General features: G+C 39.8%; 1 protein-coding gene across 2 annotated transcripts; it reads right to left on the reverse strand.

Annotated features, from left to right (window-relative positions):
* Positions 1 to 942: 942 nt before the first annotated feature.
* On the reverse strand, positions 943 to 22,046 carry LOC109456924 (uncharacterized). 2 transcript variants are annotated; one of them, XM_019749473.3, is made up of 9 exons: positions 21,814 to 22,046; positions 19,381 to 19,538; positions 12,687 to 12,969; positions 12,334 to 12,404; positions 6,218 to 6,303; positions 4,368 to 4,494; positions 3,560 to 3,655; positions 2,984 to 3,066; positions 943 to 2,528 (listed from the first exon to the last, which is right to left on the reverse strand). In XM_019749473.3, exons 5-9 carry the CDS (start codon positions 6,227 to 6,229, stop codon positions 1,884 to 1,886), a joined length of 963 nt encoding a protein of 320 aa, XP_019605032.3. In that variant the 5' UTR covers positions 6,230 to 6,303; positions 12,334 to 12,404; positions 12,687 to 12,969; positions 19,381 to 19,538; positions 21,814 to 22,046; the 3' UTR covers positions 943 to 1,883. The 2 variants fall into 2 exon arrangements, with proteins under 2 accessions (XP_019605032.3, XP_088649269.1); XM_088793143.1 differs by lacking the exons at positions 12,334 to 12,404; positions 12,687 to 12,969; positions 19,381 to 19,538; positions 21,814 to 22,046 and having other exon boundaries at positions 6,218 to 12,322.
* Positions 22,047 to 25,733: the final 3,687 nt, after the last annotated feature.

A 25,733-nucleotide genomic window follows, 5' to 3' on the forward strand; every position in this document is an offset into this window, starting at 1 on the left:
CTCCAGCCAAGGGGCTAAGATGTTGAATTTTAGTTGCTCAAAATCCTCACATGACTTGACTTTTTCCCCCTGGGTGGAGAGTAGAATCACTTGCGGGGATTTAAAAAATATAATGATGTATCAGTTTCACCCAGAGATGTGCTCATTTCATTGGTCTCAGGCTATGATTTGGGGATTGTGCCAGCTTGAGAGCACGAATCAGCTGAGTTATCTCGAGCATTTTCCCTTGAGGTTTAGGTCCAATATTGGGGCTTGCTGAAGGATAATATACTTCGAAACCCTGGGCAAAGAAAGGGAGACTTCCTTTGTAAGAACTTTCATTTTGCTTATGGAAAAATACATAAAGTTAATCATAAGAAGAGCTTATGTGGTGCCTGACAGGTTAGGGGATTTTATGTTGCTGGAGTTTTCTTTTCAGGACAGCTGTGGGGGAAGCACAGCAGTGGCTCTTTGGGGAACGAGTAGGTGCGTAACTCAGGACTCACCTGATAAGATGTGGGATGGGGCCATGGGAGGAACTCCTGCCCCCACTTAGTTCAAGTCAGAAGCATCATGGAAAAAAACCCAAGGAAAGTTCTTGGTCTGGAAGGGCAGAGCTACCTGTCTCTGACCCCACAGAGCTCCTCAGGGGCAGAGACAAGGCTGGGGACTATCCAATGGTTCATACTAGATGTCTGATACTGCCCCCATGACCCTGCTAGGCCAGGGTACTAGCACAGAGAAACCTATCAAGTGGGCTGAAGCTCCCTGTTGTGTCACCACCAGGGCACAGATGGAGATAGCTGATGTTGGCAGGAATAGTGAGGCTGAGCTGTGTGAAAGGAGCTGTTGGAGAAAGGGAAGACTCAGAGTTAGGCTGAATCTCTAACCCACATACCACGGAGTGCACTCAACTGTATGTGTCTACAACTACGTAAAGAACACTAGAATTTCACCAACAGATTAGATTTTTCAGTAACAGGGTTTACTGTTTAAATATTTACAAGCAATAACCTATTGAAAAAGTTTAATTTCTTACAAAATTCTGCATTCTGTATTCCCAAATCACTCTATCTTGCATTTACATGCCACATTTTCCTCATGAAGTTATTTTCTCAAAATTCTGAATTATTTGCTAAATAGCATGTTAAAAGGCTCTCTTAGAGAGTTCCCCCCACCCACAGACTGATTTTTCTGATGCAAAATCTAGCTGAAGGTTTCTCTACTTTGATTTTAGGACTATATCCTCAGGGTGAGAACTGTAACGTTGACTATAAAATGAGTGATCACTGAAGACTTCCCTTCTTTCATGATACCAGAAGTATTTTGTACAGTCTGAATCCTCACGTGCCACAAGTGTTCCTGTATGAATAAAGGATTTCTCATAATTTTCATTGAATCACTTCTCAAGGATGAATTATTTGGTATTCCTCAAGGTTTTATCCTCTCACACCTGTTCTAATGGTTATTCCTTCACTGAGTTTTCTTATGCACACCATGCCTTGTGGTTGGCTGAGAGTTTGTTCACAGTGATTACAAACCGAAACGTTCTCCCAAGTGGAGTTTGCTCATGTTGTTTAACCATGAATTAGAAATGAAAGCATTCCCACAGATTACATACCTAGGGGTTCTCCCCTGTGCAAATTCATTTGTGTATTTAAAGTTTAGAGGTGTTGCTGAAGACTTCTGCATTCCTTATTTTCCCAGTGAGTTCTATGTCATCTATGATCAGATCACTGACTGAAGGTTTTGCCACACAGATGTTACACATACAGATTCTCCTCCATATAAACTTACATTATGTCAAATGATGAGTAAGGATGACTGTAGGATCTTCCACATTGATTACAGTGTTTCTTCAATGCGTGAGTCTCTTCCACATTCATTACATGTATAATACCATGTCATCTAATGTCAGAATATTTACTGAAGGCATTCATAATTTTCTCTCCATTGTGGGTTCCCTCATGGCGTCTAAGGGCAGAACACTGACTGAAGGCTTTCCCACACAGATGACATCCATAAGGTTTCTCTCCAGTATGAGTTCTCTCATGTCGTCTTAGGGCAGAACATTTACTGAAGGCTTTCCCACATAGATGACATTCATACGGTTGTTCTCCAGTGTGTGTTCTTTCATGCTGTCTGAGGTTAGAGGATTGACTGAAGGCTTTCCCACATAGATGACATTCATATGGTTTCTCTCCAGTGTGAGTTAGACTGTGTTTTCTAAGGTCAGAACTCTGAATAAAGGCATTCCCACAGATATGGCATTCGTATGGTTTCTCTCCAGTGTGAGTCATCTCGTGTCGTCTAAGGCTAGAGCAATTACTAAAGGTTTTCCCACACAGAGGGCACTCATATGATCTACCTCTAGTGTAAATTTGCTTATGTTGGTTAAGGTATGACTGGTCACTAAGGGATTTTTGACACTGTTTGCTGATGTAGGGTTTCTTTTCCATGTGAGTTAACAAATGTTGAGTCACTGTGGAACTATGAGTGAAATCTCCCAAATCATTGTTTTCATCAGGATCCTCTGGAATATGAGATTTCTGTTTTGGGGGAGGAGATGAAAGGCTGTTAATGGCTTGCCCACACAAGTTCATACATTCATTTCTCTACATATGAATCCTAAATTAATCTTTCAGTGAATGTCTCCAATTAAAATTTTTCCAATGTTACTTGCATATACATGGTGTGTTACTCCCCTCCACACAAAGATTTTCTCTTTTGTAACATCCCAGAGCTTATAGATTCATTTTGAAGAATTCAGTACATTTCTTTAAAGAATAGGCATATGAGCAATGTACATGCAGTTGTCCTTTTTACTAAGATCTCAGGATATAGTTTTGAGCTCAGGTTAATTTCTTCACCAAATTCAAACTACCCAAAAGTTTTTGCTCAGAAAAGGATTAATCCAAAATTAACATAAATTGGGCTCTATTACTAATATTCCATTGCCAGGTCATTAATTTGGATGACCAGGGTCAACATTCATGAAACTTACCATTGGCATGATTGTAAATGTGTCCTTCCTGCTGATATGTTGTGTGGTTATTATTTCTTGTTTTTTAATAGTATTTTGCCTGCCTAATGTAATTGAAAAAAAAAAAAAAAATTAGAACAGCAATTGAAGAATGAAAATATTGAAAAGCACCAAGACCCACCCATGTGAATCTGTCTCAAAAACTGGTATTTTGATGGGGAATACTCTAGGATGTAGAAACACATTGTGGGGCATTGACAATTTATAAAGATTTTCATGACTGAAATATAAAATAAGTAAAATGGAGATGAGATGATTGGTATGTAAAGAGGGAAAATCTTCAAAGGGGAGGATGAGGACAACAGTTATGTGAAAGTTTAACTTCAATATACATGAATATCCTTTTCCTTAAAGCAAACAGAAGGAGGACTCATGAATTGTGATTGATATATATGAAGAATAATGACAACATTTGAAGATTTATGCTTCAATGTCCTTATCTACAATTTAGAAAATATCACTAACTTAACAAACTCTTCACCTGGGATTTCTAAGGACATAATCTCACTGACCAGGCACCTGATACCTTTTGCTCACCTGGACTCTGGCTTTGGAGAAATCCAGTTCCTTCACGCCACAGTTCTTCTCCTTGCTCCAACTGGAAAATCACATCTGATTTGCAATGCTGATACCCTGTTCATGGGAAAAAGGTACATGGATTTTGAGATTCATGCTAATAAAAGTGCATTATCATCAAATCTAGAACAGGCTACTGAGGAAGAATAAGAACACGGATGGTCGGCCCAGACAACAATACATTGAACAAAGAAAACATTGAAGGTCCTTCACCAGACCAGGAAGAAATCTACATCATGTGTCCAAAATACTGAGGATCTCTGGATGTTGATGTCCATGTTCACTCAAAGACACAATGCAGAATGGAGAAAATGGAGAGATTAAATGTCTGCACAGTGGGTTGAATATTATTTTTAAACAGGTACCAATAACATAAGCTCCACAAGAATAATCGATTTCTGTTATTTTCACTACTATGGTATCAAAACTTTGCATAGTGACTAGAACAGAATAATTATTTAGAAAATATTTAATCAACTTATGCACTCAGAATTTGCATTGAGTTTCCAGCTCTGTTTTGAGTGTTAGAGACTGAGTAGCAAGAAATACATTAAACTATGATCAAGATTACATTCTAGTCGGGTGACACACTAGATGTAAGTAAATGAAAAGAAACAACTCTCTTTTGTGTAGTTATAAGGTCTATGAAAGAATCAGGGAAGAGAGGAGAGTGGGTGTGTGGAAGCTATTCTAGATACTTGTTGATTCAAAGAATAAATGAATACCCACCTACCTACCTATGTAAATATGTGTATGTTGACAGACTCACCCAGGGAGACCAGATGACTGATAGTTTCCAGCATCACATCTCTGAACAGCTTTCTCTGGAATGTGTCCAGCAGGGCCCACTCTTCCTGGGTGAAGTCTATAGCTACATCTTCAAACATCACTGATTCCTAAAAAAAGGAAAAAAAAAACACGACATCATGGATATTCTGGTTTAGACAGAGAAATCTCTGCCAATGTCCAGAGTATGAGGGTTGAGAAGAAAACACTGAGGAAGGGAGCCAAGGAGCTGGGTATACAGAAAGAGCAAACTAAGTTTGGAATTCCTGTCAGTTCATTCTCAGTGCTGAGCTGGCATCTGCGTTTCAGATACATCACAGAGATATACACAGTATGAATTAACAAAACCTTTATTATAAAGGAATATCACGAATATGCTGTCATATAACCTGGACATTTTTCGATAAATGGCAATTATGACTTCCAGACATGTGATTATAAAAATTGCCTTTAAAAATTAATAACTAAAACTCTCTTCCTAATTAACATCAAGTAACTTTACAGACTTATCATTAAGGCAAACAATACCGTGATTTGCCACTTTTGAAGCATGACTATGGTTACATCATTTCTCTAGCTGAACCTCAGATTCCTCGTCTATGAAATGGGTTTAATAACATTTTATGAGTGTTAAGAGATCCAATATATGAAGTTCATCCTAAGTAAACATGTATTAAATACAAGCCATTAGTCTCTTACTCACTGAAGTGTCCAAGATCCCTGAAGCAATCTCCAGCATTTATCAGAAATAAGTGAGTTTCATACAGAACTTAGTATCAGTAGGTGTAGTCTCGCTCAACTCTACAGGACTCAGGTGTTCGTAACAAACTCCAAGGTCAGAAGGTTCAGCAGCACAGGCCAGGGCCCTCTGACAGGGCTGTACTGAAGGACAGTCATAGCCTGACCTTGCCTGTGGGATGATGCCTCCTATTCTCAATTGTCTCTGGGACCTCAAACCAGTTATCACAGTTTCTCCTGTAGCTTTTTCTTATCTCCATGCTAAAGGATAAAAGAAGCTTCTTGATGGATTTGGTCTATCGAGCTCTTCAAAAATTTCCATAGGGCCTTAAATTTTACTCTACTATACTCCCTCTCCTGTATAAGCAGCCACAATTAAGGACATAATATTCCCTGTATATTAATTCCAGTTACCAAATATGAAAAAAAGGTTAATTACAAAACGTAAACTGTGTGACTGGGGACAAGGATGATAGTGAAAATTTTAGTTATCTTTTTAAGAAGTTTCCAAAAGTACACATATATTGTATCAAAACTTTAAAGTTAAAATTGAAAAATAAATAAATAAATGATTCCTCATGCTTCCTCTGGTCTAAACTTCTCTCGTACTCCCTTTAATACGTCACAGCCCTCACCCAGGACCCGTACCACTGGACTGACTGGCCTCACCTGGTGAAACCACTGCCTCCTTATTGGACCCTAATGTTCTGCTCCTTGCCCATCTCTATTAGACACCACAGCCCTCACACCACAGCCCTCACACCATTACAGCCAATAATGTGATTAATGAGTGAATTATTTCCCAATGTGGCCATGGGCTGAACTGAGAAAGAAAACTTCTTTTATCTCCTCTGTAAATACACAATCTGCTGGAGTAAATTAGTATAATGTTAGGCAGAGTATTAGCTAGTGAGGGGCTGTGACCCATTATATACGTCTCGGAGTGCTGGGGAAATTTCACTGGGCTCAAATCCTTGAGTACTTCCTGATTGCACTTAGAACACTGATGCTAGTGTAGGAGAAATCTGCCCACTGCTGTCAACAGTGGTGTCATTTCAGTAGAAAGAAGCATTCTCACCAATGCAGCCTACTCACCAATGGCTGCATTGTCAATAACTCAGTTGCCAGTTGTCTTTTTCTGGTTTTCAGTCACAGACAGTCCAAGCACTAAGCAGGCAAAGCTGGGGATAGAGAAAGAAGCCATGAGACTCCAGTCTTATACACAATTTCCAGACCCTAATGTCATGAAGCCCCAATGTTCACCTGGCTGTGACTCCCAGTCTAACCAACTAACATGCAGTGTACTCTACGAGAAATGCAGTGGACTCTCCTCCTCCCCCAGGGTCAAAAGAAAGAAGACAATGACTATAGTTGATAACAAAAACCTCCCAGAAATACAGATATCTTATGGATCAGAATATCGCAAGTTTTGAGTTGTGTTTGTTAATTAGGCCACAGCATCCAGTTATTCAATTGCCTCCCTGATTTCCAAGCACAGCGATCCTTGACTCACGCCACATATAGATTTTAGTTTCCACCTGTAGATAAATACTGTGGAATTTCTGATTTCATTATTCTTGTTTTGTGCACTAGCAGTGGTTCTCCATCATCCATGGAGCCCTGTGGACTCTCACTCCCTTCCTGCTCTCAAGTCCCGCTGGACTTGGACAGCAAGCAACTAAAGAATCTATTTTTGATGGGAGTTAATTCAACGACTTACTCCATTTGGAGGGCTCAATGGCACCCATGCGTTAGTCCAGTCCTTAAAATCCCCTGCATCAGAAAGTAGCAGGAGTACATGCATGAGTCACAATGCTACTGTCATGTAACCTCAATCCTCTAGGCCAAGGATGCCCAGAGGACACAGAACGGCTGGGGTGTAGGAGGAACTCTAGTGGGTCCATCTCATATTTTAGTAAGGTAGTAGCTGAAATCCTTGAAATCCTATTATATATTAATGTTCATTAGCTGCAGTATCCCTGCATTTCATTACACACACACACACACACACATATGTATGTGTATGTGCATATATAGGCAATCTACACAAATGTGTGTTTGAGACACACACACAGAAAGCACTTATAAACTGTAAATTCTCCCCTAAATTACCAATAAAATGTATTTCATGGAAAAATGATGATAATATGTCATAAACAAAATAGGATTAACTCACCCATTTGTACCTGAGGTCCAGAAAAAGAAAAAGATAAATTTGTATCAAACAGGACTCTATGCTTAGATATTTACATATATTCATGTATGTAATCCTCACAGTAAACCTGATTAGTTATTTACCAATAAATGACATAAACAGAAGAGGTTCAAAAACTTTAGTAATATAACAGTTACACAGCTAGAAAATGTCACATGTATAATGTATATTTTGCTCTGCCTGTCTACTATGCTCATATTCCTTATAAAGTACATACCATAACTAGGTTTTACCTGAATATCTCCTACGACAATAGTAATCCCTGTTCCTACAACCTCTTTTGCTTCTTACATTTCCAGAAAACTACAGAGAACTCAGGTTCTCTGCCACATAGGAACTTCCAGTGCACTGACGTCACCTCTCAAACATTAGGCTGTATCTCTCTTCATTTTTCTTGCCCAACTTTATGCACTTACTCATTTCAACACATACCAAGATCAGCACTTTTTCTTATTTCCCTTGGACTATTAACCACATTTTCGATCCCAAAAGCAAGTGTCTCCATGTTCCTGCCTTTTTCAGGACTGCATTACACACACACACACACACACACACACACACACACACACACACACACACACCACTAAGGGGTTGATCCCTGTCTAAGCACAGAGTCATTACTCTTACTGGTTTTCAAATGTATCTGGGAACTCTACTATATCCTGAAGTAAATCATTCTTCTATACTCCATAATAAATAATTCAAGTCTTCTCCATGCCTTCTGAATCTACACAGTCTCATCTTTCAGCAAATGAGGATATCTACACACAGATTGTATTAGTTTGCTAAGGCTGCTGTAACAAAGTACCACAGACTGGGTGGCTCAAACAACAGAAATTTATTTCCTCACAATTCTGAACCTATGTTCTCTCAAGTTCCTGCTCTTCTATCCTCTACACAATCAAACTGGAAGTGCAATTATCATTTCCTCACCCTTTGATTTGCAAAGACCACCAATGATTATTTTATAAATACATATTGTTAATATTGCCAGTTATCTCCCTATTAATAAAACCTGACTTGGAAACAAATACCTCTTTTTAAGGTATTTTCCTAGCCTTCCTTATAGGACACCTCCATCTCATCAATGTCTTCAGTCTCTTCTATAACCAGTCCTACTCCCATGCCATCTACAAAGAATTCCTCAGTGCTATTGGAAGGTCTCAAGACTCCCCATTTTCTTTTTATACAGTGTCCTGGCAGACGCACGCACTTATGCAATTGCTGCAATTTCTTCTACTGCTATTTCTAAACTGAAAGTGACCAATTTCTTGTCTGGATTCCACTTCGGAGCTACCACCGATGCTTGCAAACTTACACCTAAAATGAAATATTTCTCAGGACAAAACCTCCACCGCTCCAAATATAAAAACCATTCTCCTCTACTCTCCAATTTTAGTTAATGGCTGCATCAGACATCTGACTATTTTACATGACTTTGCTGAACCAAAAAAAATACGTTATTATCTCTACAAAGGTCACTATTATCAGCCTTCATTTCCACCCTAATCCACATACACAAACTTCCCACCCCACACACATTTACTTCAGTTTCAGTTTAAATCTCAATTGCACAGAGATACTTTCACTGAACTACAACCAGAGTCTTTCCCTTTCCCTCTGCTTTGAAATAACTAGAACTCTACCATTCTTTCAGGCTGCTCATCTAACTTGTCTTTATACATTTATTTATTTATTTATGCTCTACTCCCCCCACTATCTAAATGCAGAAAAATCAACAAAGGAATGGTAAGATTAGGGAAGTTTCCCTTGACATTGATAAATTATAAATACAGAGGAATTCCATGTCCACAATAAGGAAAACCTGTCCGCAAGGTTGCCTGCCCCCTAATGCCTGCAGTCAAGCAATTATTTTCCGATTGTAAATTCCTTTTTGAAATAAAGGAGTCTGTCTATCCTGGTAAAAATTCTCTCCAGTACTTACCAAAACTTAAATAGATGGAAAAGCCAGTGAAGCCACCCTTTATTGATGCAGTCACCACATGAAGGACCTCAGAGCTTCTTTCTTTCTAGATAAGTCAGCCTTTTGATGGTTGATCTATCTTTATAAGCAGTTGATAACCTCATCAATCATATAAATCTAAAGGTGCACCTTGATTAATCTGGATGCCAGTCAATATAAATCTCATCAAGGCATGCCTTTTTTGAACGTAACATTTTCTCACTAACTAGGTAAATCATATAGATGCAATTAAGGAAAACAGATTATGTCCTTTCATTCTTTTTCTGAAAACACTTCATTTTTGAGTCATTTTAGGTTCAAAGCAAAATTGAGGGGCAAGTACAGACAGTTCCCATATACCTCCTGTCCCCACAAACAGTCTGCCCCATTATCAACATGCCCCGCCAGAGTGGAACATTTGCTAGTCAATGAACCAACACTGACACACCATTATCGCCCATAGTCCCTAGTTTACCTCAGGGTTCCCTCTTGGTGTTCTGCACTGTATGGGTTTGGATAAATGTATAAGGACACATACCCACCAATGTATTATTGTACAGGACAGATCCACTGCCCTAAAAACCCTCTGTGCTCTGCGTATTCATTCCTCCCCACCACCCCACTGATCTTTTTACTATCTTCATAGTTTTGACTTCTCCAGAATGTCATATAGTTGGAATCACACAATATGTAGCCTTTTCAGATTGGTTTCTTTCACTTAGTAACATGCATTTAAAGTTCCTCCATGTGTCTTCATGGCTTGATAGCTCATTGCTTTTAACTGCTGAATAATATTCCACTGTTTGGATGTACCACAATTTATTTATCCAAATAAACTGTCCTAAGGAAGGACAGCATCGATGCTTCCAAGTTTCGGCAATTATGGATAAAAACGCTATAAATCATTCATGGGCAGATTCTTGTCCCCATGTTTTCCAACTCATTTGCATAAAGGGCAAGAAACATGACGGAAGGATCGTATAATAAGAGTATGTTTAATTTTGTAAAAAAACTTCTAAACTGTCTTCCAAAGTGGCTGTACCAGTTTGCAATCCTACCAACAAAGAATGAGAATGCCAGTTGCTCCTCACCAGCATTTGGTGTTCTCAGTATTGTGGATTTTCTAATAGGCATCTAGTGGTATCTCACGTTTATTTTGATTTGCAAATCCCTATTGACATAAGATGTTGAGCATTTTTTCATATGCTTAGTTCCCAGCTGTATATTTTCTTTTCAGTTGCCTGTTCAGATCTTTTACCCATTCTCATGGGGTTGTTCGTTTTCTTATTGCTCAGTTTTAAGAATATTTTATACATTATGGATAACAGTCCTTTATCAAATATGTTTTGCAAATATTTTCTCCCAGCCTGTGGCTTGTCTTTCATTTTCTTGACAGTGTTTTTCACATAGCAGAAGTTTTTAATTTCAATCAAATCCAGTTTATCAATTATTTATTTCATGGATAATGCCTTTGGTATTGATCTAAAGTTATTGTCAAACCCAAATTCACCTAGATTTTTCTCCTATGTTTTCTTCTAGGAGTTTTATAGTTTTTTGTTTTATATTTAGGTCTATTACATGTTTTCAGATAATTTTTAAAAAGGGTGTAGCGTCTGTGTCCAGATTTATTTTTTTGTATGTGGATATCCAGTTGTTACCCTCCCTTTGTTGAAGATTTTTTTTCCTCCATTGTGTTGTTTTCGCTCCTTTGTCAAATATCAGATATACCCACACAAAGACTATATTTGTGTAGGTTTATTTCTAGGCTCCTTCGTATGTTTCAATGATCTATTTGTCTATTATTTCACCAAAAGATTATGTCCTTTAATTCTTTATTTTTCTAAAAGTCTCAAAGGCAACCTTCATCTCTTTTCCCAGAAGTCTCACTATTTTGTGGATGTTGGTTGTTATGGGCAATACTATAGAAAAGCTAAGAGATTGATCCTGCTCTTTAAGAGGACTTATAATCTATTGATATCTTTCATGCTGTGAGCATTAGGGCAACTCTATATAAGGAGAAACGCTTGTGCTTAAAATATATATTCAAAAGACATATTTTTCAGGTATCTAGAGTATACATAATTTACCACCAAGAAATAGAAAACCATTTCACTGTAGGTCTCTTCAAGTCAGATTTAGCTAATGATTAGGGACTGTAAAATACAAGTTTCAAAATGTTAGGGCTTCACACAATAAATAATTTAGCTTTTCCTATAAATAGGATGTGCTTTAACTATTCTTAAAAATATTAAACATCTGAAAAACTAATAACATCTCAAGATATATGGAGATACAGAGATATAAAAGAACAAATTGTTTTTGAAGAAAACCATGAAATATATATTCATTTAAGTACAAGCATTTAATTTTTAAAAACCTGCCATCATCATCATCACTGTCACCATCATCATCGCGACGTTCTAGTGCTCTGAGGCCAAAGAATGTGGAACTAGTTTCTCCTGGAGCTGGAGAGCTGAGGTCAAGGGCCAGGGCTATGGACTCAGCCTACCAGGGCCCCAGCCAGGCTTCCCCACATGTTGGTGATGTACAAATGGAAAGATGGCCCCTACTCCTTCATAGGATTGTTGAGAGGTAAAAATGGATTAATGAGTGTAAAGTGCTCACACTTGGAACACTATGAGTTGTTGCTGTAATTACTTACATCTTCTTGCCAACTTCCTTGATTAACGCAGGAATTATTCTAGAACCATTTATACCTCCGATCAGGTAGCCTCCCACCCTCAATGACTGGAACCCTGATCCCATGTACCTCTAGAAAAGATGCCTTATAACAGGGGCCTCTCCCTGCAATAGCCAAACATTCTGATGATTAAGGGACTAAAATCAACTGCCTTCAACTTGAATCAGGAAGTGGAATGATTGATGTTAAATGCCGTTGGACAATATCAGAGCTTCAATGAAACATTATGTATACCCCCTCAAGGAGCCCGGGATGGCTTGTGTGTGAGAACTGCCATCCCAGGTACACCACAGAGCCCCTCAAGCATTTTCCCAAGTAGAGTCCATACATACCCTGCAAGGTGTCAGGTACACATCTCCATAGTGCAGAATGTTCAACGAGCATCTTCCAAAGCCTACAAACTCTGCGGAGGGAGAAAACTGACATTCATCTCTAAAACAGAGGGGGCCCAAGGTTCTACCTCTGAACCCTTGCTGTCCTCCTCCACGGCTACAAGGCCAGAAAGTGGTTGGATACCCTGCTCCAATTGTGTCCTGAGCTCTTATACAGTGTTTTCCCTTTCAGAGCGCTTGGACTGGGCCCTATGCTCTACACCCCTCAAACACCTGCCTCTACCATGAGCTCCGAGGTACCTGTTCTTCTCATAATAGTGAGAACACCCCTCCTCCTGCACACTGGTCCATACCTGGAAATTTGAATCTTCTCTGTAATACACAGGAAGGAGAATGTCTTCAGCATCACAGAAACAGGCAATGTCAAGGTGGTTACCGAACTTTGCTCTCTGCCTGTTGTATGCATGTACTGTGATGATGAATTTGAATCCTTTGTCTCCAGGGTTGAGTTATGGGGTCTGAGCAACTGGAGAGTTGTTTAAATGTCTGGGAGACGGTGGCTGGATTCTGGGCACTCTTTCCTCTTATTTTCCTCTGTGAGTCACCCAACAGGGAGGACAGAGCTTTCAATCAGATCTGAAAGAGAAGCCCCAGATTAATGTAAGGATCTGATAACTGGGGGGAAGGTAGACAATATCCAGGACAGTTCACAATGCCCCAAATATATTATAAATATGGTTTACCAATTTGAGTTACCCAGAGAATATGAAGGAAGATCTAGCAAAACTAATACGGATTGACTATCGGATTATGTTGGGTTTTGACTTGAAGGCAAATTTAGACTGAAATGTAAAATAATTTTTTACCTTCAGAACTTTTCTTCTAATGAAACATAGGGATATCCAGGGAACCCCTAAGCACATGAAACAGAACAGCCCTACGAGTGGGAAGAATGTATGTAGGTATTACTTTGTCCATGCTTCCACTGGCACACATCGAAGAAGGTCATGAGTGGTTAAGAACTGTAAATCGGAAGCAACCCCTCAAGAGCTGATCTTTCTTAGATGACGGAAAACCCCAACAAGGTCCCACAAACTTTCCAAACGTCCTGTGTTAAATAATCATTATTTTGAGCCAGGAAGAGTTCCTACTACAGCACAATCCTGATACATATTCCTTTCCAAACTATCACATGAATTCATCATGTGGCTTAAGGAGAATTCAGTGAAAATTACTTGAAAAAAAGGTAATCAATGCAGTAACTATTAAAAAAGCTAAAGTATCAAAGAGGTAGGAGTAAAAAGGTAATTAAGTATTAATATTCAAGAAATCCTTTGCCCTGGAGCAGAATATCATTTAAAAATTAGCCAATAATTTTAGTAATGGATGGATTACAAAATAATTAAAAACATTAATTAGAACTTCAAAGCAGAAATACAAGAATAAAAGTCAAAGATTTACAAGAGAAGGAAAAATGACTTTGCAAAGCTCCAAAACTTTCAAAAATGTACTAAAAACCATTTAAGAGAAGAGACCACATTGGGAAATAAGAGAAAGGAAAGGATACAATGTGAAAAAATCTCTCATTCATGTGGATGACAGGCTTTAAAATGAGTGAAAGAAAAGGATTAAGTGAAAACTATTGAAAGAATGAGAAAGAAATTGAAAGCTGTGAAAAACAAGCCCACAACTATAAAATTCATGTTACTGGTAAAGAAAACAAAGGAATGATGACAAAAATAATTTTATGACTCAATTTAATAAAGAAGACCAGAACATAATGACAACCACAGAAGATACAATGTCAACTGAAAATTAAAAGGGAAATCTCTTTTAAATAATCTTGCCATAAAAATTTTTAAATGTACATTATGAAAATTAATACTTGAACATATTATGTAAAAGTACCAATGGCACAAAGCTAAAACATTATTCAGAGAAAATTTTGTCTTAAATGTTTGTTAATTAAACAAGGATTACAAAAACGGTATAAATACCTATCTCAAGAAGTTAATAAAATGAAAAATTCACTTGAAGAAATCCATATGAGGGAAGTAACATGGAGAAGCAGAAAACAAAGATAAGCCAGAAAAGTAGAATAAAAATGTAAGATGGAGACTAATGGAACTTTCTGTGATGAAGGAAATGCTCAGTATCTGCATTGCACAGTACAGGAGCTACCAGGTATACGTGGTTACAAAACACCTGAAATTTGGCTAGCATTACTGAGGATATTAAGTAGTTATTTAATTTTAATTAATACAAATTTAATAGCCACATGCAACCGGTGGTTTCTGTATTAGACAGCACAGATCTAGAATCCTAGGGAGGTAGTTAAAATAATGAATAGATTCAAGACAAAAATAGAAAAGGAACACAGTCAAATATAGGACATGAGACTGGTGGAGTAAATGTTGACACAATAAAATTTAAAGATTGTAAGATATTACTTTGATATGACAAACGTCTAAAGATAAATATAGCGGAGAACCAGACACACTGGGATTCTATGGACATAAAGTTCAAATTCCCTAGAGGAAATCTGGACTTTAAAACAAAATGGAAGATGAATAAATAAGAAAATTTGCAAGATACATTTTGATGTGACAAAAATAAACTATGTTACTAGTATGGAGGGGAGTGCTACATAGTAACATTGGCCACATAGTATTTTCAAGAACATGTTAAGAATTTATTAGCTATCCAATTAGAATGGGAAGACAACATAACTTTTTGCCTAGCAGGAAAATTCAAAACATGTAAATTCATAGCACAATGTAGTAAAGTTATGTCGTCATCATACACAATTGAATTACACATTTAAGTGCAATCCCTATGCGCTCAGAGATAAAATCTTCTGGCTCCCAAAATGAAGTAATTCTACCAGGGGACACAGTAAATATGCCATTAGGTAATTTTGGTCATTTCTCAAAAATGCCTGACAATCTTATTAAGGCCTGCATGCCGGTTCCAACTTCCATGCAAAATAAATAGTATTTCAAACCTTTGGTATGACCGATGGATTTTCACAGATCCGTCTTTCCTCTTACATTCATTAGACGGTTTGTAACTTACTTCTCAAATGAAGTGGATAATTTTGGAGGTGGATTTTCCAACCATTAAATTTTAAAGTATGCCAGTATTCACAATCCATTGTTTATGCCATCTACCCCTTAACAAGTGAGAAATTGCTTGTAATCCCAGCTACGTTCTTTATCTCTACTTTTATGCTTGGGTCCCATTATTTCCTGCCACATCATGAATTTTGTTATCACTTATAAAAATACACTTTATCTTAAACTATTCCCTCTCAATATGATCCGTCCTCTTAGCAATTAAATATGTTACAGCATCTCCCAGTGTGAAATTTGAATTAAAACAAAAAACACTCTGGACTTTTATTTCTAGCTGCTGCCTTCTCATTACCTTTTTAATCCAAGGGTGAGGGTAGAGTCCCTTCATCAGCAGTTCTCCTAATCCCACCCATCTAATCCCACTCCAATTTTTGGTCCCTGTTAACTCCTGGGCATCATTTTTGCTGACATCAGTTCACAGATGAGTCTCCTGAAATACTCCTGAAGGTACTGACAAGTCTGTGCTGCTAGGCAGACCCAGGGAGGCTGTCAGAGGCCTGCCTGATACTCTAGAAAAAATGTCTTATCTCTATAAGAATATTTCTTTGACAAAATGGTGTCTTTCAGTGGAGGTGAATTTATCTCATCCTTCTTCCCTCTCCAACTCATCCAGGCTAACAAGCTGTCATGTACAGAAGTAGGGAAATCCAGTTATCAGTCATCTTTCAAAACTTTCACACTTTGAAACACTTCAATAAACATTATGCTTCTCAGTGAAACCCACAGGCTAGAGATGAATGGATGAGCAAAATGTGTCATTAACCAGACTGAAAAATTCTACTTCATATGAAGATGAAAGAAAAGTATCCTCATACATTTCAGATAGAGCCAGGAAGTATGCTACATTTGGGGTTTAGCAACCAGGCAATATCTGTTCATTTTGAAAATACAGGAGCCCACAACTAGCAATGCACCTTCTGTGAATGTCCTTCAAAGTAATAAACTCATAATTAATTAAGAATGTCAAGCAAAGACATTCATGTTGACGTTATTGTTATGAAACAGAAGAAACAGACTAAGAATTATACACTGAGCAAATAGTTAATAATTTGAGGTTCGCTCTTGTTTCGAAACAATAAAAATTATGGAATTACTATGTCTCTGGCAGAACACTCAGAGAGCATTCCAGCCTGTGCCTTTTTTCCCCAATTTTTTTTTATTGTGGTAAAATACATATAACATTTACCATCTGAACCATTTTCAAGTGTACAAGTCAGTGGTATTAAGTATATTCATGCAGTTGTCCCAACTGTCACTACCATCCACCGCCAGAACACTTTCATTTTGCCAAAACTGAAACTATATCCATTAAAAACTCACCATTTCCTCCTCTCCCTGCCCCCTGGCAACCACCAACCTACTTTCTTACTGTTTGAATGTGACTACTCTAGGTATCTCAGATAAGTGGAATCACGATGTTTGTTTTTATGATTAGCTTATTTCACTTAGTATAATATCCTAAGGTTTATTCATGTTGCAGCATGTGTCTGAATTTCCTTCCCTTTTTTAGGCTGAATAATATTCCATTATATGAATATGAATATCGTGATTCCACTTATCTGAGTTACCTAGAGTAGTCACATTCAAACAGTAAGAAAGTAGGTTGGTGGTTGCCAGGGGGCAGGGAGAGGAGGAAATGGTGAGTTTTTAATGGATATAGTTTCAGTTTTGGCAAAATGAAAGTGTTCTGGCGGTGGATGGTAGTGACAGTTGGGACAACTGCATGAATATACTTAATACCACTGACTTGTACACTTGAAAATGGTTCAGATGGTAAATGTTATATGTATTTTACCACAATAAAAAAAAATTGGGGAAAAAAGGCACAGGCTGGAATGCTCTCTGAGTGTTCTGCCAGAGACATAGTAATTCCATAATTTTTATTGTTTCGAAATAAGAGCGAACCTCAAATTATTAACTATTTGCTCAGTGTATAATTCTTAGTCTGTTTCTTCTGTTTCATAACAATAACGTCAACATGAATGTCTTTGCTTGACATTCTTAATTAATTATGAGTTTATTACTTTGAAGGACATTCACAGAAGGTGCATTGCTAGTTGTGGGCTCCTGTATTTTCAAAATGAACAGATATTGCCTGGTTGCTAAACCCCAAATGTAGCATACTTCCTGGCTCTATCTGAAATGTATGAGGATACTTTTCTTTCATCTTCATATGAAGTAGAATTTTTCAGTCTGGTTAATGATAGCAGTCAGAGGAGATTAAGTAAGGCATTTTCACAAGATTACATCCTTGATTAAATGCTTTGCCTTTCCATGCCACATAGAAAGCTATTCTCCCACATCCATCTATAGCTCTGTGACCTACGTATATAGAGCTGTATCCATTTGTTTTAGCACCTTTGTGTGATGAATATTCATATGCTGTGCCTTTTTTGGAGGAGTTTTTATAACAAAAAATTAATATGAATTTCCTGCTTTCTGTATTTATCCAATACATCACGGCATTTTTAAGAGGATTTTCTGGCTCAGCTATATTTTCTTGCTGATGGGTCACCATGTGTTACTGCATCACTTCTTAAATAAACAATTCTTCTATCATGGAGGATTTCATGGAGTTTTTTTATAAAGCCAATTCCGGATAGAATGGGATCTAGCTCTGACTCTGATATGTTATTTTTGAGGGTCTGTAGTTTACAATTATTCAAAATCTTTCCCATCCTCTGCTTTGTTCATAATTATTACCCCTTTTTTCCTTTGGCGTTTAATATCCAGCTTTCCACACACAGAATTTTCTAAGTTCTCCAGGAACGGTTCCTGCTGGCTGTTCTCTCCACTTGCCAACCAGAGGACAAGGGATGGCATCCCCAGCTGCCCCAGGCAGAGATATAGTAAGACGTGTGCAGATATTGAAGGGCTGAGGAGAGCAGACGGCAGGAAGGCAGCTGGTACTGAGGGCTGAGACAGTACTGGGGCTTAATGTTCCTTGTAGGGGGGCAGGGAGTGGGTCACCAATCCGCCTGCCTTCCAGGGAGGCCCCCCTGCCTGCCAGGATGGGGATGGGTGCAGGGGTGGCAGGCAGGCCCTGGACCTGGGCTCCAATCTTCCCAGCAAGCCTCACCTACAGGTGATCTCCGAGAACTTCCAGTCTTTCTTTTTCCCTCCTGCTGCTTGTCCTTGGCCTTCAGGGAACATATTACAAGGAGCAGACCTAGGACTTCAAGGCGAACCACCCCAAGTCTTGCTCTGGATATCTGGTCATTCACTCATGGAGGTCTGGATTCTATTCTCCCATCTCCTCAGATTTCTTCTTATTATTATTGCACTCACCACAAAGACCATTGTCATTATTGCTGTTAATTACCATGATTGTAATTATGACAACAATTATGATTTATCACTAGTGTTGTTAGGAAACACTAAATTAAAGTTTGCTATCCACTCAGGCTGTCAGGTTTACTGAAGGGAACTACAGAGGATTCCCCAAAATACACACAGACACCTTCAGGTCACTCCTGGTGCCCTTTCTAGAAATGAGTGTTCACATATTTTCCAAGTTTCCTTCCAGAATCCTGAGTAGCCATTTTGACAGGGGAGACTGGACGAGGGCATCTTGGGCTGCCTGAGCCTCAGGGATGAGCAACCACTCCTGCCTGCACACAAGGCCCAGGAAGAGCAGCCACTGCCTGCCAGGCTCAAGGAAAAATTTCCTAAGACGCCTTGGGGCCCAGGAATAGATGGAACAACATGGAAGATTACACAGGAGGTTCCTGCCCTGTGGAGCCTTTGCAGTATATTCTAAGTACTACGCCTCAGAAGCAGGGAACTGCTCACAATGCTCTACAGACCTGCAACACGAAGGAGGGTGAGGAAGAACCAATCCAGTCACCCACCAACAGATCCAGTCTCCCACCAACAGCCCCAGGCTCAGAAGCAAGACGCCAGAAGTACATACCTGAAAGTGGTAGGTGGAACAGAAGTCAGAAAGTGCAACAAGACATTCCAGGCCGAGAAAGTGCCATAGCCTTAATGTTCAGAGTAGCTGGGCCTTTGGAGGGCTGAGGGGCAGGGCATGGTCCCTGAGTCTGGCCACCTTCTGGTAGGCCAGATTCTCTGGAAGAGACAGACACACACACACACACACACACACACACACACACACAGAGAGAGAAACATATTTAAATGAACTTATATAAGAGCTGACTCTGAATGACAGATTGTTTTCCATATGTATTTTTATATTCTATTATTGTTTGCTCACTTGTATTTCAACATTTTGGAACAATTAACACATTTAAATAAAAGTCCATTTAATATTTTTAAAAGAAAAAAGATGATAGCTGCTATGACATGAATGTGGATTACACAGGAAATCAAAATGCCTGCTTATTCTAGAACATCCTGTTTGAATGAGCAAAACTTACAGTCAACAAATAATCAACCAGTTAAACCCAAGCAAGAGGTGTTTTTTTTTTTACATTAAATTTGATGTTTTCATGTATCACTTACCTTTCTGACAGAAACTAGGATTTCAATGACAATTTCTGCTGTCCCTAGATACGTTTGTTTCTAATGTATGCCGCTAAAGAAAATATTAATATTGTCTAATAAAGTTTCTACCACGCACTGGAGATTATGAACTTAAAAAATAACTTTTTGCCATGACTGTTAATCTTTCACAGTATCTCAGACAAGATATCAAGCATGTCATAGATATCATTGCTTGAAGAGAAGCTCAACAAAACTGATATTTTTATATCCACTCTAAAAATGTTACACGAAGTTTAATAAGGTTAAGTATGTACCAAACAAATTTTCTCCGGCTCCTTAGCCTCTCAGTCTCCCTCCAATTTCTGGATCCTTAACCCCCAAACAGCATTCTTACTCCTTCTCCAGGCTTCCTTCACAGAGTCAGTGCCCCTTCCTCCCTCCTCACTGGAGATACTCTGGATGTACACTTAGTTTGAAAAGTCTGGGCCCTCCCCTGTCAAGCTGCCTTGTAACTGTGGAGCAGGCTAGGACGTCGGTAGGACAGGCCAGTAGAGAGGAACCAGCACTGTCCTCACAGGAATGACATTGGGATGGGACAGCGGCAGTGTCTGCCCTTCCCACCCCTGCCATTAAAAATTACAGATCATATTTCATACTACTGAGCAAGAGGCACCTCTTTTTCATGGTTTAATCACAATGATCTCAAGTTTTTAATTTCCCTTTTCCAGAACATCACATTAAACTATCAAACATTATGAATGTCAGAATTAGTACCTAATTAGTAGCACTGGAAAACATGCAAGAAGGTCGGCAATGGAAACAGCTCTGAGCAATCTATTCACCACGACCAGATAAGCTCTCTTCCAAAAAATACCCCGCGGCAATCCAGCTCATCCTTGATCATTTTCAGAGCCGTGGCAAAGAGCACACATACTTAGTTGGAAACTTTAGTTCACATCTCATTAAGTTAACAGACGACAAGGGGAGGAAGATACTGAATATTAGTTAAACTAGGTTTTGACTGTTAATGTAAAAAATCATCAATATCCTTACCAAGAACACATTGAAATAGTTTAAAGCTATTTGCTAAGCACCAAAGAATGTCGTGAACATATAATAAAGGCTGGAAAACCATTGAGACCTCATAATCTGAATCGGACACAATACATTTAAAAGGGACTGAAAGTTGGAAATTAAGAAAAAAAACTAATGAATTTGGGATCTACCCTTTTTTTTGCCCACTGCTACTGCTGGTCAGAACCCTCCTCCTAGTCTGTCCTCTTTCATCTCTGTGCTGATCGTCTTTTTGTCTATTTCCATTTATTCCACTGTTTTTTGCCCAGATCGCTCTCCTTCACTCTTATGTGTCTTTCCAAGTCCACCGGACCCACCTTCCCCCCTCTTTCTCCCTCACCCTCCCTGACTCACTGTCCCTCCGGTTCTCTTCTGGTCTCTCTTTACCCTCATCACACGCCTCACCTCCGCATTCACAGGAATAGAATAAAGATGCCCCGTCCCAGGAAGAGCACACTTTCCAGTGGGACATCGGGAATGTAAACACACATTGACAGGCACGGCCAGTGGGATGGGTTCGGGGACAGAAGAACAGGGTCACAGGACAGGGGCGGGTGAGCGCCCCAATATGACGCTCAGGGGCGTCTCCGAGGTGGGGACTGAGAAGGGGAGGCCCAGGGGCAGCAGGGCCGGGCCCCAGAACGACGCCAAGACGGGGAGGAGGACGGCCCTGCAGAACCCAAGGGAGGGACGGCGGGGCGACCCGAGCTGCCCCCAGGAACCGCGAATCCACCTCCAGACACCGCGCGGGGCGGAGAGGGGACACGGTGGAGGATCCAAGGCAGAAAGGTCCGGGCGGCGTCCGGTCGCGGAGCTATTTTACCTTAAACTGACGCGGCTCCGGACCCGGCAGGAGAGCGGCTGCTGACAAGGCGGGGCTCCCTTAGACGGGCTGGCGGGTGCGGGTTCGGTAATATGTCCAGGACACTGGGCTCCGGGTGTGGGGGCCGCGGCGTCGGAGGAATCAACGTGCAAGTTCCAACTAGAAACAGTAAGACTCACCCTAAGGAACCCGGCGCTAGAGCTAGGGAATCTGCTTCCGGGTTGGTAGGCAACTGCAGGCTCGGAGGGGCGGGGCCTGGGAGGAGGGCGGGGGTTGGGAGGAGGGGCTTGTGGAGGGCGGGCCTAGCGGCCTTCCGCCGGTTGCCGGGCGTTTCCGGGCCTGGACTTCCCTTTTCATGGGAGACACCATAGGACAGGAGCATCTCATGGCAGGTTTCTTGACTGGCAGCTGACTTGTGAGAACAGCTTCTAGGACACATTTCTTCCTTCTTGTATGGACGAGCGTCTACCTGCGTGAATGCTGTCGGGGAAGATGCCATACATATATAACAGCACTTCCTCTCAAATTGAAAATGGAAATCAACCAAATAAAAAATCATGAACCATGAAAAATTAAGCAGTAAAAGAAATATGAATGGTCATTTTAGTGAAAAATGAAAGCAACCAACCTCAGTGGTGATTGGGGAAATAGCAATAACAATATTAACTTGATACATTTTTCTGTAAAATTTGAAAATTATAGAAGTTCTTGATATTGTCTTCTTAATTTATTTGAAATAAGCTCTTTCATACACTCTTCTAGGAAATGAACACGATTAATGTTGTTTTGAAGACAATTTGATGGCCAATGTGTTTTGATGGACAATTTGGGGCTATTTATCATAATTTAAAAGATATTCTTGCACATAGGGTTCTACCTTTTGGAGGCATCTACTCACTTCCACATAATTGAATCAATGTATGATCTAATCATATTTGATCTAATTATGTATCCAGTGATTGTTATTGACCATTTCCAAGCCTTTTAAAAAGTTAATACCTTGTAAAATTTTAACAATACATATTTTATGCAAGTAAAAAATTTGTACATTTGTCAATACACTTTCTGTTTCATTCTGCACCTTGCCGTTTGACCCAAATAATTGTTCCTGAAAAAACTCCCATTGACATATGTAGCTCTAGTTCATTCAGGTTCACTGAGGTTTACTATTTATTTGTGTAGATGCACTGGGGTTTTCTTTTTTAATCCCTTCTACTGGTTGACATTTGTATAGTTCAAACACTTCCCTTCCAGTAGAAAATGCATCCACAACTACTTCTGGGCAAATGTCCTTGTAAATATGAACAGAAAGTAAGCAACGGGATCACTGGATCATTACTTTTTCAGGCATTTTCACACATAGTCCAAGTCCCCTTGATAAGACTTGGAAGCCTGAGAATATGGTTACTAGGACCACAAGGATGCTTCTAAATTTTTCAGTAGGCTAAAGGAGGGACAGGATACCTTCCCCTGAGTCTCCGCTGCAAGCCTGAGAGGGTTACTTCACCGATAGACATCAGGTGGTACAGTGACAGCCACGATCAGCTGTGTGTTATGTATGTGAGGGAAGCCTCCTAATTAGCTTCATTAAATCACACCTCAATCATGAACAGGAAACTCTATTAAACTGTAGTGTAACAACTGCAAAAATTGACCATAACAATTATAATAATAACAATAACAATGAATAACAGCAATAATGTTAATGACATATGTAAACAGTAATAATTTTAATAGTGATATTAATCTAAGGAGACGGAAATTGGGTCACAGAATCCCCTAAGTGTACAGTAGTGTGCCAATATAGGTCCTCATCAGGAAGTTTGGAGTCAGAGTCCTAGAATTGCATCCTGAAATGAGTTCCGTGAAGGCAAACACCAGCAGCAGTAGAGGAAGGGAAAACAAGTTATAGGTGAGCATGGATTACCACAGGGACATGTGTGTGAATCCCTCCAGGAGGGGAAAACTAGACTCTGGCTTGTGCCCTCCCACAAGCCACTCAACAGCTCTCAGTGGTTCAGACAGAAAACAGGTCTCCCCAGCCACACGGGTGCCTCTATCCTCCACTCAGAAGCCATGCCTACTGGAACTCTGAATCCCCAGCACTCCATCAGCCTCCACCCACTGGCTGCCTTTCTACCATCTTTTCTCCAGGGAGCCTCATGGTCCAAGCATGTCAGTTCCCATATCTCCACCCAGGGGTGTTGTAGGGCATCATTCACTATGCTCTTGGGCTAACGGGGTCGAAATGGGCCAGGAGGTGAGGGCTGAGATAGTGCTGGGGGCTTAATCAACATGGTATGCTTGGCTTCTTTGTGCTAACTATAGCTCTGGCTCCTGCCTTCCTTCCATGACACCCATTCTCATCAGACAGTTGACAAACTTCCGAAATCTCCTGCAGCCTGGCCCCAGTTCAAGAAGCTTCTATTACAGATCCTTAAGTGTGTCTTTCCAGGGTTTGCACACCACATCACAAGTTCACCAATGTCCTTCTCACGGTTGGTTTTCTTTTACATCCTCCTGCTTGGTTTTCCTTATGGAACTAATTTCTTTTTTGCAGATCCAGGACTCTGAATCTAAACTACCCCAAGAGACCTGGCATTGGTAGCTTGTCATTACTTTAAAGAGTTTGTACTCTGATCTCTTAGTTGTTTTATTATTATCATTAGTAATAGTGTTAGTGTTAATGCCACTATGATGATCATTGTTATTCTTGTTATTGTAATTCATTATTATTTGTATTATTACATTTATTAGTAGGGATTTTTTTTTTTGCTTGTTGTTATACAATATTGAATAGAGTTTCCCTGTTTACAAATGGTGTCTAATTAACTGAAGACCATTACAGAGGGTTCTCCAAAAGACATACACACACACTGATGCTCCCGATTCCAGCTGTACCAGTTGGTCCCCTCTTGTAAGACAAGTCTACTTTATACTCCAAGGCCCCTCTGGAGACATGTGCCTGCCTGTGCTGTCAGGGGAGCCCTGTGCTGCCAGCAGGGTGCCCTTAGCCATGAAATATTTTTCTAAATGTACTGAGGGACTGATATCGTTCTTGGCTTTCTAGAAAGACCGGTTAAAGAGTCACCACTTGCTCCAGCATCCTCAACTTCAGCTCAGAGCCAGGAAGCCAACATTATTGAAAATTGAGGTGCAAGGGGGGCATCCTAGAAATGCCTGAGCCTCTGAAAATATTCTCCGTCCCCTGATTGTTCCAAGAAATTTTATCACTTCACTGTAAGACACAGATATGTCAATCTGCCTACCTGAGCAACCACAGATTTTTCTAAGTTCTACTCAGTGGTGTATAAATTGACCATAAAAATAATCCATAATAAGGAAAAAAAGGTGAATAATTACTAATAAAGTGCTAATAAAGTAATAATGAATACTACCAATAAAATTGTAATAATAACGATAACAAAAATGATCATCACAATGATAATAATACCACCATTATTAATGATAAAAATAAACCTAAGTTAATGGGAAAGTATAGGCTCCCCTCTGTGAATGACAAGGTACCAATTTCTAGCCTCATGGATATCAGACTCATGGCATCAGAGTCTGAGGTCTGCACAAAGAAAAAAAAAATTAAGGCAGAAAGTAGCAGCAGAGAAGAAAAGAAAACCAAGGAGGAGGAGGAAGCGGGTGAACTTGGGAACTCTTGCCCAAACCTGGATGGGTCTCCTAAGGGACAGAGATAAATGGACTTTGGTCCTGAACTTTCCCAACTCCACACCCACGAGATTTCATAAGTTGCTCCCACTCCGCCATGATGCAGTTGGCTCCATGCAAGGAACGCAGGACTCCAGACCCACCCCCAGTGTGCAGAAACCCCTACTATACCTACATTAAGCCTCTGCGTTACCTCAGCCTTCACTGCCTGGATGCCCTTCTGCCAGGCATTTCTCACA

This window comes from Rhinolophus sinicus, chromosome 16 (assembly GCF_057876585.1).
Source record: "Rhinolophus sinicus isolate RSI-liver-muscle chromosome 16, RSI-T2T, whole genome shotgun sequence".
Taxonomy (NCBI): Eukaryota; Metazoa; Chordata; class Mammalia; order Chiroptera; family Rhinolophidae; genus Rhinolophus; species Rhinolophus sinicus.